At 41.1% G+C, this 15304-nt stretch overlaps 1 protein-coding gene and 1 long non-coding RNA gene across 5 annotated transcripts in view; one reads left to right on the forward strand and one right to left on the reverse strand.

Moving 5' to 3' along the window:
* Positions 1–285: 285 nt before the first annotated feature.
* LOC136378589 (uncharacterized) lies at positions 286–7963 on the reverse strand. 2 transcript variants are annotated; one of them, XR_010746625.1, is made up of 4 exons: positions 7855–7963; positions 7279–7366; positions 1632–1724; positions 286–371 (listed from the first exon to the last, which is right to left on the reverse strand). It is a non-coding gene; the product is annotated as an uncharacterized lncRNA (long non-coding RNA). The 2 variants fall into 2 exon arrangements; XR_010746624.1 differs by lacking the exon at positions 286–371 and having other exon boundaries at positions 1603–1724.
* Positions 7964–14881: 6918 nt separating this feature from the next.
* Positions 14882–15304, forward strand: part of UPP2 (uridine phosphorylase 2) — a 34202-nt gene continuing 33779 nt past the window's right edge. Inside the window, exons 1-2 of one of the 3 annotated variants that reach the window (XM_066345970.1) lie at positions 14882–15033; positions 15196–15283. In XM_066345970.1, the coding sequence (XP_066202067.1) occupies positions 15222–15283 (62 nt within the window). In that variant the 5' untranslated portion in view covers positions 14882–15033; positions 15196–15221. Of the gene's footprint in view, positions 15284–15304 lie in introns of all 3 variants that reach the window. The other 2 variants (XM_066345971.1, XM_066345969.1) reach the window with 2 other exon arrangements.

Consider the following 15304-nt stretch of genomic DNA (forward strand, 5'->3'; position numbering starts at 1 on the left):
GTGCTCAGATTCAACACCCAGTAGTTGAGTCCCTAATGTTTCACAGGCCCTCAATCCAATGTTAGAAAGAACCCAATCCGCTGTTTCCCCCTTTTTCTCCCCTGCCCGCCCTCTGACACAGTTTCACAATCATCCCTTTGTGTCGGCTTCAGCAGTTTTAGAGGAAATACTTGCAATATCAGCATAGTCTTTCCTTGAATAATTTACATTTTTCGGAACTATCACTTTATCTGGAAGGGCTTTCCTGATCACTCTGAGCCGCATCCCTCACCCACCTGGGAAGGCACCCCGTCCTCTTCCTGCTTCACGGTTCTCCACTCATCCTCTGTCAGACTTCATGATTACCCCATTAACCAAACTCCCGTCTCCTCCTGCAGAATACAGGCTACATGTGAGCAGGAACTCTCTGGTTTCTGGTTTCTGCTGTGTTCCTAGTACACAGAACAGGGCTTGCCAGAGGAAGGCACTCAGAATTTTTTGAATGAACAGAATCACTAGGATTATACCTTAGAATATAATTTTGATGTTAAAAACAAACAAAGCTCCTTCTCTACTAGGGCAATGATAAAGTCTGAAGGAGATACCAGCTATAGAGCATCTCTCTTTTTTGCCTTTGTGGGAATAGTGAGGGCAAATATTATAAAGAAATGTGGACTCCCACCTGCTTCATGGATTAAGATAAACTAAAACTTCCAGAAGCGAAATGATGACCTATTTCTGGAAGAGAAGATATGTAAAATGTCCTGTTTCCCAAATCCCAAATTATTATTATATCCATTCTTTGGTTATAAGTACTGTAATCAAGAGTAATTTCTGAAACCCATTTATTTACCTAAAATTTTAATACCTAAACTTTTAGAGGTGTCATTTATTTTTTACTAGAATTAAGTTGTGGAGATTTCTTAAGTTTCTCTTTGGAATTAACTGGAGTGTTTTTAAAATTATGTGTCACCTTAGCATTTTTAAACTGTAAAGTATTTAAAATTAGGCTTTTTTATTAAAAATAAAAGGGTATTAGCAGATAAAATTTCTGAAGATTTATTTTAAATAAAATTCTGTGTATAAAAGCATTAGACATACCATCTATATTCTGTAGTAGGAAGACATTGCTACTATCATAAACATCAGCAATCCTGAGAAAACTTTAAAATTAAGGTTTATTTTTTTTTTTTTACCTGGCCAAATATGTGAAATCATTTTAAATTTGGAAGTCACCTAAAATTGAGTTTAATGAAAATAGTATAGATTTCCCATTCTAGTAAAGTGATGAGAATCTCTATAACGTCAGCAGTAGGAAAATAATGGCTTTGACAAAAGGCGAGGGGTGAAATGGGAATCCGTGGAGTCATTTTTGTAGTAGTAACTACAGATGGTGAGGTGGTGATTGAGTTTGAAGAGATTCGGGATGGGATTATACATGAGGGCAAACTTCATATCAGGGCAGTGACCCAGGGAGGAACAAATCTTCATAAGCTCTTGGCTATTTTCTTGCCACAGAGAATTACCCAAACACATTTCTTCCAACAGCTTCCTGATTTTATGTAAATAAGAGAAATCTATGCAATACAAACAACTCAAATCCAGTGCAACATTTGAGACAACTTAACATTAGAGACAGCTTTATTTGTTACCTCCAACCTGTATTTTGTTTGAATGTGGCCGAGATGGCATATGTAGCTAATTTAAGGATGCCCTTCTATTTCTCTGAGCCTTAGTTTTCTCATCTGTAAAATAAAGCAGATAGATGGTCAAGGTTCACAAATTCAAATGACCCCAGAGACCTGGCATGTCTCTGTGTGAAGCTGGCTGCAGGGGTTAAGCTAACGGGGAGTTACTAAGGACTATGGGAAAGCACAGCACACATAGCCTTTCTTCAAGCATTTAGATTAAAAAAATTTTAAGCTCTTTGCTGTCCATAGGGCCTGAGTGTGGTCATCAGATCTTTGGCCGGCTGCCTCTGGAATAAATGATTGCTCTGTTACAAAAAGTCATACTTATGAAGTCATATGTTTTTGTTTTCTTTTTCTTTTTTTTAGGTCAGAGGAGGCGAAGTAGTGAGACAGACTTCTGCATGCACCCCGTCCAGGATCTACCCAGCAACCCTTTCTGGGGCTGATGCTTGAGTACTGAGTTATTTTTAGCACCTGAGGCTGATGCACTGGGAACAACCAAGCTATTCTTAGCAGTCAGGGCCGATGCTGAAATCAGTTGAGCCACTGGCTGCGGGAGGGGAAGAGGGAGAGAAGGGGGAAAGGGAAGCAGATGGTTACTTCTCCTGTGTGCCCTGACTGGGGGGTCAAACCCAGGACTTCCGCACACTGGACCAATGCTCTACCACTGAGCCAACTGACCAGGGCTGCTATATGTTTTGTTTTAGAAAATGGCTTTTGATGCCAATCTGTACATGTTATTGCCTCTCAGCTCCAAAGTTACCCATTCTGCTTGCTCTGTGAAAATGGAGCTGGACCCTTCAGACAGCTCTCCTATGCCCACTGGCACAGTTTTTGCTACGTTAGTAAGTGGTGCTAGAGAAAGATTGCAGGAGAAAGAGGTTTGCTGTCTGACACCAAGTGTTCTTGGTGGGCTTTGCAGTATGGGCTCCTGCAGGCACAGTCTCCCAGCCCCCGCTGCTGTACTGCCCGTGACTCCTCAGCAATGGCTCCTGCACTACAAACGGCTTCTCTGGGCCCAGTCCCGCAGTGCAGTGACTCCCCCAGTGCCACACTCTGCTGATATCTCAAGCATGCGGCTCCTGTAGCAGGGCCGCCTCTCCTGTGTCCAGCTCCTGTGTTGCGGAGCTTCTCTGACTCCCAGCTACCACCCAGTGGGGGACTTCTCAAGCCTTTCTCTCCTGCAGGACACACACCATTTCTAGTGCCTGGCTCCCACGGGGCCCTGTGGCCAGCAGCTCCTCCTGGAAGCCTTCAGGCACTCTCTCTTATAGTGAGACACCTCTGGCAAGTCGCCTCCTGGAAACCCAAGAGCTTTCCCTGACACCCTAGCAGGAGGATTTCCAGCAGGCTCCACTGATCCGGCACTACAGGAACTTCTTTGGCATTCAGTGAGTCATAGTCATGCCCTCTGAGCTCTGGATCTCAGCCTTGGCCTGAGGGGCCCTTTCCTGGGTGTTTTGTTTCAGACCTCAGGTTAGTGGTTGACCTTATATCTGCTTTTTAAGATTCTTTATAGTCAATCTACAGTTAATAAGTCTTTATATTAAAGTGCCCCTTGTTCAAATTACTGTGTGGTTTCTGTCTTGTGAATGGACCCAAACCTGAATTATCCTGGGGTTCCCAGCAGCTCTCCCACTTACGTTGCTGTCATTCACACCGGACACCCCTACCCACCCCAGATAAGATATCTCTACCTGTCCCCACCTAGACTCAAACATCCTTGCAACATACGCTCCAGTCTCTTGACCTAAGTGAAGAATCCAACCCATTTAATAGATTTAAACAAAAAAAGTTACATGGCCTAACCTGTGGTGGCGCAGTGGATAAAGCATCGACCTGGAATGCTGAAGTCGCCGGTCCAAAACCTTGGGCTTGCCTGGTCAAGGCACATATGGGAGTTGATGCTTCCTGCTCCTCCCCTCTTCTCTCTCTCTCTCTCTCTCTCTCTCTCTCCTCCTTCTCTCCTCTCTAAAATGAATAAATAAAGTCTTAAGAAAAAAAAAAGAAGCCTCAACTCTTAGTTGCAGCATAAAAAAAAGTTACATGATTACCTTGTGGTCACATAGCCAGTTAATTATAGAACTGGGACTAGAACCCTACCTAGTCTTCTGATTCCCAATCTGTTGTTTCTTCTCTGTGACACATTATTCAACAAAAATATTAAGTAAGCAACTATTTGCATATGGTCCTATAGGATACTCAAAATATAAAAATTTGATTCTGAATCTGCTTTTCAGGTAGAGTGAACAAGGTTTGGAAAAGAGTGTGAAATTTAGCATCAGAGAGACCTGGACTGTTCACCTGAAGGGCCTGGGCCAATGGATTAGCACTGTCATGAAGTGTATGTATCTACGTTACAAGGTTGTTGTGAAGAGGAGACAAGATCACGTACACGAATCGCCTATGGTCATTAGACACAGTCTGGGGAACCAGGCAAATAAAAAGGCAATTAAATCATGCTGAATCCACTCTATTTCACTCATTATTTTTCTACTGGCACATTTCTCCTATTTCTACTTTAGTTTTAAGAATATAAAAAGGTCACAATTTTATTTACACTGACACAGTTACATGATTTTACACTAAGATAAAAATTAAAGATACTTCACATGTCTTTAAGAATGAAGGTTCTTTTTAATTTTTTTCCCCCTTAGCTTTATTGAGGTATAATTGACAAACAAAATTTTTTATCTATTTAAGGTATACAACTTGATGTTTTGGTATACATTCACATTGTGAAATAATCAATCACCATAATCAAGCAAATTAACATCTATCACCTCACCTAATTACTATTTTTCTTCTATCTTTCTTTGTGTGTATGTGTGTGTGGTGAGAATACTTAAGGTTTACCCTCTTAGTAAATTCCGAATACACAACGCAGTATTGTTACCTAGAGTTCCATTGGGACACACAGACTCTCCGGAACTTATTCCTCTCATGGAACTGAAAGTTTGCACCCTTTGACCAACAACCCCCATTTCTACTCCCTCTTCCTGACAACCACCACTCTACCTCTGCTTCTGAGCTGAACTCCTCTAGAATCTACATAAACGTGATCCTGTAGTATTTGTCTATCTGGGCCTGGCTTTCCTTTAGCATAATTTCCTTCAGTTTCTCCCATGTTGTCACAGACGGCAGGATGCCCTTTATTTTTCTAAGGCTGAGTAATAATCCAGTGTATGTATATATGCCACTTTTTAAAATTCAGTCATCTGCCACCAGACATTTAGGTTGTTTCCATTCCTTGGCTATTGTGAATAGTGCTCCCATGAACACGGGGGTACAAATACCTCTTCCAAATTCCGATTTTATTGCCTTTCAATACATATCCAGAATCTCATGTATATTTTAAGAAAAAGAGTTGAAAAATGCTTTTCCAATATTTCCTCCCCTACCTGCCACTGTGCGTGCTCTCCACTGATGAGCGTGCATCTGGCAGAGAAAGGCCAAATGAGTTAGAACGTGTCAGAGTCACTGAGAGAGTGGTGAGCCACATGCTGCCTGACTCATTGTTCCTGCACATAATCACTGTGGATAAATGGAGAGCTAACTGCACTCACTGAAATGTATCACGGGAATCACTTTCCTGTTTGCCAGGCCCTATTTGCACGGAGACATCCAGGCTGTTCTGTGTAATCACCTTCTGGGTTTGAAGTCTGACTCTGGAGAGAGCCTTGCTTAGAACACACGGACACTGCCGGCCTTACCCCGCAGCACACCTGCCATCTCCCCATCAGAGCTTCCTTACTTCTCACTAAGTGATTCGGATTCCATTTCACAGTTCTTTATTTGTATGGTCCATAATTTGAAAAAATACGTATGTTGTGGTAATAAAATAGTAGATGATATTAAAATAATGTCATCCTTTATTATGTGCTTATAAACCAGGTATTTAATATATTTTCTTGTTTTATTTTTTTAACACTCCTGCATGGTAATTACTATTTTTCTCACTTTACTAAGAAAAAAAAACCCAAAAATAACATTTAGAAGGATGATGAACCTGCCCAATGATATATGGGTCCATTTGTCTAAAAAAGAATGATTTTTTCGGTACAACATCTTGCCTCTGTTGGTGCAATTTGTTAGTCTACCATTTTGAAACAAAACAGCATCCATATTCTGTGATGGAATTGCGCTTACTCTTTCTGCTTCCAGAGCCAAGAATACGGCTTTTCTCCAAATAAAATGAGTTCCCATTTATCCACACACAAATTACACTCAAGGACAATGCATCATTTGGTACATTGTTGGTCTGTTCTTATAAATCTTGATGCTCTCCTCTCATCCAGCTTATTAAGGACATAGTTCTCTTTCTTAGCTAGTTCAACTCAAATCAAAACTTGCCAAACTTTGCAATGTTTTTTTTTTAACTTTGAAACAAAATTGTGACATTTTTACCAAAATCCCAGCCTCTGCATTTTGTTCACCAGACTATGTTATCATTGTGGGAATGAAGAAGGATTAAAGCAAAAAAAAAACACCCCGGAGGATTAGAATTAGGCTTGGAACACCTTTGCGTTTGTCCCCCTGACCCTCCCCTCACCCCAACAAAGGAGAAAGCGCCAGGTTCTGATAAAAAGAGAGGAAAGATGTTCAGGAACCCAGGCTATTTGTTAGAAAACCACATGTTGTAATGTTTTTAAAGTATTGTCTTAAAGGCATTTATTTTATTTTCAAGTAAAATTTGATGTTAAAAAATGTAGTTCAAAACCCTGGGCTTGCCTGGTCAAGGCACATATGGGAGTTGATGCGTCCAGCTTCTCCCTCCCTTCTCTCTCTCTCTCTCTCTCTCTCTCTCCCCTCTCTATAATGAATAAATAAAATCTTTGAAAAAAAATTTTTTTAAAAATGCCTGACCTGTGGTGGCGCAGTGAATAAAGCGTCAACCTGGAAATGCTGAGGTGGCCGGTTCAAAACCCTGGGCTTGCCTGGTCAAGGCACATATGGGAGTTGATGCTTCCAGCTCCTCCCCCCTTCTCTCTCTCTGTTTCTGTTTCTCTCTCACCCTCTCTCTATCCTCTCTAAAAATGAATAAATAAATAAAAATAAAATACTTAGATACCATCTTATAAAAAAAATGTAGTGTGCCATGCTGTGTCCTATTCTAAATGTTGTTGCATGTCCAGTGAGTTAGAGACATAAGACTTAAGGATTATCAGGAAAATGAAAGCATAGATACATTCTCATAAATTAGAGGATATAGCAGAATTGTGTGAAATGCTGATATTGGAAAAACAGGATCATAAGTCCCAAAACTGCTTGTGTCAATTCTTTAGTGCTTAAGAGACAGAGGCTATTTTTAGTGCTTAACAAAAATCAAGGCTATTTTAAAGAAAAATTTGAGCCTTGTCCCATATTCTTTATATCAAACTATGTTTTTCTTTTTCCTGAAGGACCAAGTCAATTCAGAAACTCCTCTAATTTTTACAGTATTATCTTTGTTTATTAAACAAAGTATGTGCGAGCAACATGGAAAAATAAGTCACATGGATATTTCTTATTAAGTAAGCTAAAAGGCTACGGTGTAAACATTAACATGGGTGAGCCATAAGGTATGAAAGGGCTAACTCTGGTTTAGAAATGAAAAACGTCAACTCACAAGCTGAGGTCATCATGGCCCACTGAGGGAGGAGAGCCTCGTGCCAAGGCAGCTGGCGTTTTGCAGGATGCACAGTCGTGGTCCTGACCTACAGGACATGGGGATTAGACCTGAAAACCATGTGTTAAACTGGGACCTTGGAAACTGCCCGTGTAATTTCATACTGAAAAGTAATAGTTCCACACAACACAATATACAAGTGATGTATCATAGAATTGTACACTTGAAACTTATATCATCTTATTAACCAATGCCATCCTCAATATATTTAATTTTTTAAAAAAGTAATAGCTTTTAAATATGCCCCAGAAGGATATCCACCAACCTTAGGGTCGTGGTTGCCTCTGGGAAGAAAACGAAAGTAAACTGAAGGTAAGGAAGGTAGGGAGGGCTTTAATGGATTCTTTGTTTATTCTAAGTCTGTGTTAAATATGGCAAAACATTAGCAATTGTTAAATTTGTGTGGCAACTACACAGGCTTCTGTTACAGCTTCACATTTCTATATATTTTAAAGATTTTATAATTAAAAATTTAAAGAATACCGCCTAACTTAAAATCCCCCCAGCAATACTCACAATCATCACAACTGAAAATGAAACACAAATCCAAGGTGAAGTGTTCAAAGAAATCATGCTTTTGGAAAGTCATGATGTTCCTGAGGTGCGGCATTAACAGAAATGTGACTGTGACCCTGGTTCTGTACTCAAGGTTGTCTACTTCTTCAGAAAAAAAGTTAATGTTTCACCAAAGAATCGGCCTGAGTCGTGTTAGGAGAAGACTGTAAAGCACTGTTATCTGTCATTCAGCCAAACCCAAATTAGAATCAGTCAGCTTTGAAATTTCATGACTGTCTGGGCTTGGAATTCACCACCTCCATGATGTATTAGCATTATTTTCCCATCTGAGCCCTCTTGGGCAGCAGCAGTAATAACCTCATTTTTCTGTTAGAGGTTAGGACTGAACCCTCCTTGAGTTCCAAGGAAAACAGCCCTTCCTCTCACTTCAGGGTGAGGTTTGTCAAATTTACAGCGCCTCTTTCCAGCCAGTTCACCAGGGTGCCTTCATACGGGGCTGGCAATCAAACGCGGGCTTTCATCTTGGGGGCATCGAGTCACCGGAACGGACAACCCGCAGGCAATGTAGAGACTCTCAGCCTGGGCCTTCACAGTCCTCTCAGGGGCCACGCAGGGCCAGACAGCACTTGCTGCAAGCAGATTGCTAAATCAGACCCAGCTTTTGGGGTAAAATGAAGTGGTAAGCTTGAGATGAGTTAAAGCAGGGGTCGGGAACCTTTTTGGCTGAGAGAGCCATGAATGCCACATATTTTAAAATGTAATTCTGTAGAGTCGTACAATATATTTAACACTAAATACAAGTAAATGTGTGCATTTTATATAAGACCAACACTTTTAAAGTACAATAAGTTTCTGAATTCTTTTTAATAATGTTGTTATGCTGTTGCTAACCAATGATGAATAAAGTACTTTTTACCATTCATGTGACTTCCGGTGCTGCATGGTTTTGCTGATGGCTTTGTAGTCTGGTTGATATGTGGTGAGGTTAAGCTTCATGCAGGTGTTGAAACTTCCATCCGTTAAACGTGATCGTAGGTTGGTCTTAAGATTCTTTAGATGTGAGAAAGACTGCTCACATGCATACGTAGAGCCAAACATTGTCAGTACAGCAATACTCACACACTGCAGTGTGTGGCATGTGATGGGAAGACCGTACCAAGTTTTGACAATCAGCTGGTCCACAGGTTGAAGTTTTTTCATTTCTCCCCACTTGTGTTTGCTCGCCAACTCTGCTTGCTGTTGTGCAAGTCTTTCCAAATCTTCATTCAGCGACTTGAACTTATTCACCCACATGTCTGAGGCCTTCAGGTCAGCAGCTTGTAGCTCAAAATCTCTGATGGAGACCAGGGATGTAACTCAGGTTGGCGCTGTCCACTGCACACTCGTGTGGATGGGTGATGAACTTAAAAAGACAAGTGAGCTCACGAAATTCTCCAAAGCGCGCTTTGAATGACTGCAGGAGATTAGATGTGAAGCCTGCTAGCTGCTGGAGATCAAGATGTTGAGCAGGGTCACTTGCTGTGCATGCATCTTTAAACTCTCCCAGTTTTTCAAAGTGTAGTAAACAACCTGTTTCAATGTTGGCGATGAAGAGTTCCAGCTTGTTTTCAAATGCAAACACTGCTTGTTGAAGGAATAAGACTGTATTTCCAATGCCTTGCATTTTCACATTGAGCTGGTTCAGATGTTCAGTCATGTCCACGAGATAGTAGAACTTCAGGAGCCACTCAGTGTTAGCTAACTCAGGATGCTCAACGTTTTTCATTTTAAGAAAAGTCCAGATTTTGCTCAGACAAGCCGCAAAATGGCTGAGCACCTTCCCTCTTGACAACCAATGCACATTGCTGCGCAGAAGCAGACCAGGATAATTATTTCCAACTTCACCCAGCAGTGTTTTAAACTGGCAATCATTTAAAGCTTGGGCAACAATAAAGTTGACCACCCAAATGACCAGCAACATCACCTCACCGAGCTGCTCGCCACACATCTGAGCACAAAGCGCCTCCTGATGTAGGATACAGTGAAAACTTAGGATGGGTCTCTTTTCATGTTCACAAAGAAGCGCTATGAATCCTCTGTTTTTCCCCACCATGCACGGAGCACCATCAGTACACACTGAAATAAGTTTATCCATAGGTAGATTTTTTTTCTTTAGCGAACTCAGTGAAAGACTTGAATAAATCTTCCCCGCTTGTTGTCTCTTTCATAAGCAAAACAGCAAGACTTTCCTCATGTTGTGTGTCACCAACAGCATACCTTGCAATCACGCTGAACTGGGATAAATGGCTTAAATCTATTGACTCATCTAAAGCGAGAGAAAAGAATGGTGATGCATTTATGTCCTTCACTTGTGTTTTCTCCATTTGATTTGCCATCATGATGGTACAATCGTGAACAGTTCTTGCTGATAGAGGCATGTCTTTTATTTGTTTGATTATCTTGTCTTTATCCGAAAAGTCGTCAAAAAGTTCATTGGCAACATCAAGCATGAATATTTTGGCATACTCCCCATCTGTGAATGGCTTTCCGTTTCTCACAATTGCTAAAGCACCAGCAAAACTAACCAAATTCCAGTCACCTTGTTGGATCCAAACATGGAGTTGCTGCTGACTAGCTTGCACTCTGCACAGTAGCTCTTGACATGCTTTCTTCCTGCTGTCTCTGCTAGCTATTTCGATGCAAATGTAGTATGGCATGTGTAGAAGTACCACTTTATATTTGACAGTTTCATTGATGCAATTTTATCATTGCATATTAGACACACTGCAGAACCTGCTCTCTCTACATAGGCCAATTCCTCTGTCCATTCCTGCTGAAAAGTACGATACTCTTCATCTTTTTTTCTTTTAGCCATCTTCTTCGTCAAAAGGGTTTCTGCAGTTAGCTAGCTGACTACTTGATTAAAAGGAGGGAAATTTACTTCCTGACCTCACAACGACCCATGTATGTTACTCATTATCCAATAAAAATTTGGTGTTGTCCTGGAGGACAGCTGTGATTGGCTCCAGCCGCCGCAACCATGAAAGTGAGCCATAGGAAATGAATGGATTGTAATACATGAGAATGTTTTATATTTTTAACATTATTATTTTTTTATTAAATATTTGTCTGCGAGCCAGATGCAGCCATCAAAAGAACCACATTTGGCTCGCGAGCCATAGGTTCCCGAACCCTGAGTTAAAGTGTAAATTAAAGTGTGTTTGAGGGACATTTTAATGATAAATTTGAATTTGGGTAATGATTTTAAAATCAGCATCAGTTAGACTACCATTTTAAGGGGGCTATTTTCTTTAACAGCATCCACATAACACACACCCATCATGGCTTAGCTATTTACCTCTTTCTCATCAATGAATGAAATCAACAACCCTTAGGACCTGCAGAGTGAGGCGTTGCGGAGAGACACTCTTCACGTCCCAATCTACTTCACCTTGAAGACTCAGATCGAATTCTCTTCTCTTGTTGATGCCATTCTCCTTGGACTAGTGTCTTCTTCAAAAAAACTCCAACATTAAAAACAATGGTGAAACAGAAAACATTCCTGTGGCTTTGTCACTGGGCAGAACCAGGTCTGAATTCTGGTTTTGGTCATCTTATTGAAGGATCTCGGGCACTTTATTTCACCTCTCCGATTTCTAATTTCTTTATCTAAAAATTGAGAAAACAACAATACCTATTTCATAAGGCTGTCATGAGGATTAAATGAGACAGTCCAGAGCCTGGCCTGTTGTAACGCCGATTTGATCACTACTGTTACCAACATTCTTCTTCTTTATGTTTTTTAAATTATTTTTTCTTATCCTTCAGATCTCCATTCCAAGTTGAAAGTGATTATTTTGAACTTAGAGAAAAGCTTTTACATTTTATTTCTTACTGCTATTGATTCAAAATATCATGCTTCATTTCCAATAAAATAGCTTTTCTTGAACTTTTCTTTGCTATCCTGTGCCTCGTATTTCCTTTTCTCAAACATCGTTAAGAACAGAAACATTTCTAAGAATTCAAGTAAAGCACATTTAGAAGCCAGGTGCTTTCAGTCTTAAATGCTTCTGTTGACCGAACCACTTGAGGCACTGCTGGCCTGCCCTGGTTTTTCAGAGGGGGCTGTTGATTCACTGAGGCACTAGTGTTGGCTGGGGAACAGAAAATTTAAGCTTTGGTTACATTGTGGGGATCGTAATCCCAATAAGAAAGGTCACCAAATCAGCCAGGGAAGTTGTAAGTTAAGCCCTTTTCATTTGGAAGTTGCCAGAAAAAATAACCCTGAACAAGGAACAAATGAATGAACAAGGAACATTCTTTTACATCATTATGCAACTTTGCCCATGAACAAACTTATTACATTAGGTGCTTACTGTGTGGTAATTATGACATCCCCTATGTGGATTCATCATTTATCTCAAAACAGACTATTAAGGACTAAATGTGTGTATTATAACTAGTGTAACCCTGTGTGGTCTTTCTTTATTTTTTGACAGAGGAGAAATCTCAAAAACTGAAAGCCACTAAGGCCCTGACTGAGATGTTCTGATGCAAGTATGTGGAAGTAAAACCACAAAGAAATAGGAACAGTTCTCCAAATGTGACACTCTTCTGCCATCTCTAAGCATTTTCCACACTGTTCCCTGGGCCAGTAGCACAGGCCTCTCCTAGTCACGCCCCCAACTTCCTCCCCCATAATTTTTCAGGACACATCTTTCCTCAAGATGCAGCCCAGGCATCCTACCCTTCCAGGAGCTCCTGCCTCTCCCAGTGGGTTCACGGCCTCTCCTTCGAGTTTCACAGCATCTGTTGAGTTTGTTACCACTTCCCTCTCTTCCCCGCTAGGGAATAAATTCCTCTAGGGCAGACGCCATCCATCTCATCCTCTTTGTGGTTTTAGTGCCTGGCACAAGGTATGCCCATGCTTCTGGGAGCTCCAAATTCCTAGCTGTGGCCCTCCCCATGGTGACAGGAGCACTGCTTTAGGGGGTGAGTATAGTTCTAAGTCTGCATGATTAAATCTTACAGATTCAACAGACAGCAAGCCAACGGGGAGAGAAGCAAATCCTGTCGGCAGCACTCCGGGACTCTGATTACTTCTCTGCCACATTAGAGGTTGAGGGGCAAAATCGTCAGGTAGAAAATTGTCATGGAAGTGAGAATATGAAAATGTTGGCACTGTGGAGGAAGTGATGTGTGCTGTCTTAGGCCAAACTCGGGAGCACGGGTCTGGTGGCGCTGACGCGGGCCTCCTGATGTCCAGGCTGGGCTGAGTCAGGGCTCTGCCTGGCCCCCGGCCCTCATTCCCAAAGCGCTCAGCGGCTGGGCCTGCATTTGCCTTGTGCACTTCTGTGTTGCATGCTTTCTAAAAATGAAACCTCTCTCTGTGCCCATTCAGGTGACTGAACTTTGCAATACAGTCAATAAGGAAAAAAGTTGTTAAGCAACAACCTGTTATAAGAGTAGGATCGAGTCTTGAAAGAATTGAAAACTAAGGAAAATGATTTCAGATTAACCAGAAGACATTATTTAGTACTTGACTTTCAGAGATTCCACAAGATTTTCTTCACTTCACCCAAATGACGACCCCTTGCCTTAATGTCCTCAGGAGTTGTTGTACGGGGTCCATACAACATTGCTGGCATTCCCTGGCACTGCTGGTGATCAGGATCATTGGCTGACAGAATTTGCACTGGAAACAGACATGTTCAGTTTAATTAATTCACTGGAGTAATTATTAACATGTCTAATTAGCTAACACTTTTACCTGTCAGAGCCAGAGGTAAATGCTAGACTAAAACTTGTTAATTCTTGTCATTGTACTCTAAAAAAACTTCAGAGGTACAGCATGGACGGCCAAATAGAAGTGTGAAGCCCCCACGGGGGTGGTGGGCATGTTGTCTTAAACTTGCCAGAGGTTGCAAAGAAAGGGCAGCAGGTAGACGAGGTGGCCATGAGGTACAAGACATGCATGTTGTTATAAACCAGAAGCAGGAACCCCTGTCCCAGGTTACACAAGCAAGGTTATACAAGCAGCACACAGTTTCAGGTTTATTTTGCCTCAGACTTGTCATGACCTTTTCCAAGATCAGTTTTCTGGGGGATTATTAAATAACTTTGGGCAAAGTTACAAATGTCTACTTGGCAGTAGTACTAGCAAGATTTAGAGTGCTGCATTAGTTTCCTGTTCTCTTTCCTTCTCATTCTGTAAACTTTGCTAGTTGGCCAAGATGGACTGAGGAAGGCCGGCATGGAAGTCAAGGAGTTTGTCCAAAGTGATTATCGCCAGGAAGAGGAGTATCTTCTAACACAGTTAAGATATGGACATTTGATTCTTCACCATGATGCACATTCTTACAGAGAAACTGATGCACGTTATGAAATGCCTTGTATCTGCTGCTGTTTGGGCGTCTGTGAACATTTTAAGCTCTGGTTTGCTTGCAAGCTATGAGACTCATGTTCTGAGTCTCTCCAACATAGAATTTCAGCTGAGAAAAAAACAGGAAAGTTTCTTTAAAGTCTTCTAGTTTCTTTTGCCCCCAAAGTGTACAGTCAGAAGCAACAGAAAAGCATTGAATTTATGGATTTCTTAAAAGAGAAACTTTGTATTCTAAAAAGTATTAGGGCTTATTTTGTTATTCTACTTGGATTGACCTCCAATAGTGGCTTTGTTCGCTTTTACGAGCAGCCTAGGGTTTACCTTAATGAAGCCCTGGGAGACAGATTTTGTTTAATTATCAGAACTTCTGTGTGAATTTGAATGGGCAAAGTTCAAATGAAGAGAGATTCTGAGGTCATGGTTTTGTATGCTTTTCTCACTGTAAACATAAAATGAAAACAAGTTGGTGACGGGTAGGATGGATTGAGAAAAGGAGATGTTTGGGAACTGAAAGTTCTCACATGTACTGGACACATTTTGGAGACATGGTAGAGTTATTATGGAAACCAGTGGAGGACTTGGATCCATATACGGTTGTCCCAAAGTAAATAAGTCTGTGTGCCATACCAGACCCATGTTGGGACCAAAGCCAGAGTGAAGGAAAGGTGTATGGGTCAACAGTTAACAAGCTAGCCAACCTGATCAGAGAGAGAGGATGCCACACCTTCAATGGGAGCCTATCTTCTTAGGGAAGTGTTGCTTTGAGAGCTGGGCTATAGTATAAAAGGCCATGTCAAGGAGGATGTTTTTTTGAATTGGTAAGGGAATTTAGAATGCCAAGAGTCAAGTTCTAATAGTGACTTCAGAAGAAAATACAAGTTTTAAGGGAGAGTGTCATTCTAACTTGGAGCTGAACTATTATGGTTGACTTATAATTTAATAACAACTCACTATCTATTTCTTTCCTGACATCAACTTAGGAGTGATTATTGACACAGTACAAAGTATGGCTTCCATTTTACCTGCTGGCAGTAAATCCATGAGATCGGACAGGAACACATATGTTGGGTAAGTAACTTTGATTTCTAA

Source organism: Saccopteryx leptura, chromosome 7, assembly GCF_036850995.1.
Source record: "Saccopteryx leptura isolate mSacLep1 chromosome 7, mSacLep1_pri_phased_curated, whole genome shotgun sequence".
Taxonomy (NCBI): domain Eukaryota; kingdom Metazoa; phylum Chordata; class Mammalia; order Chiroptera; family Emballonuridae; genus Saccopteryx; species Saccopteryx leptura.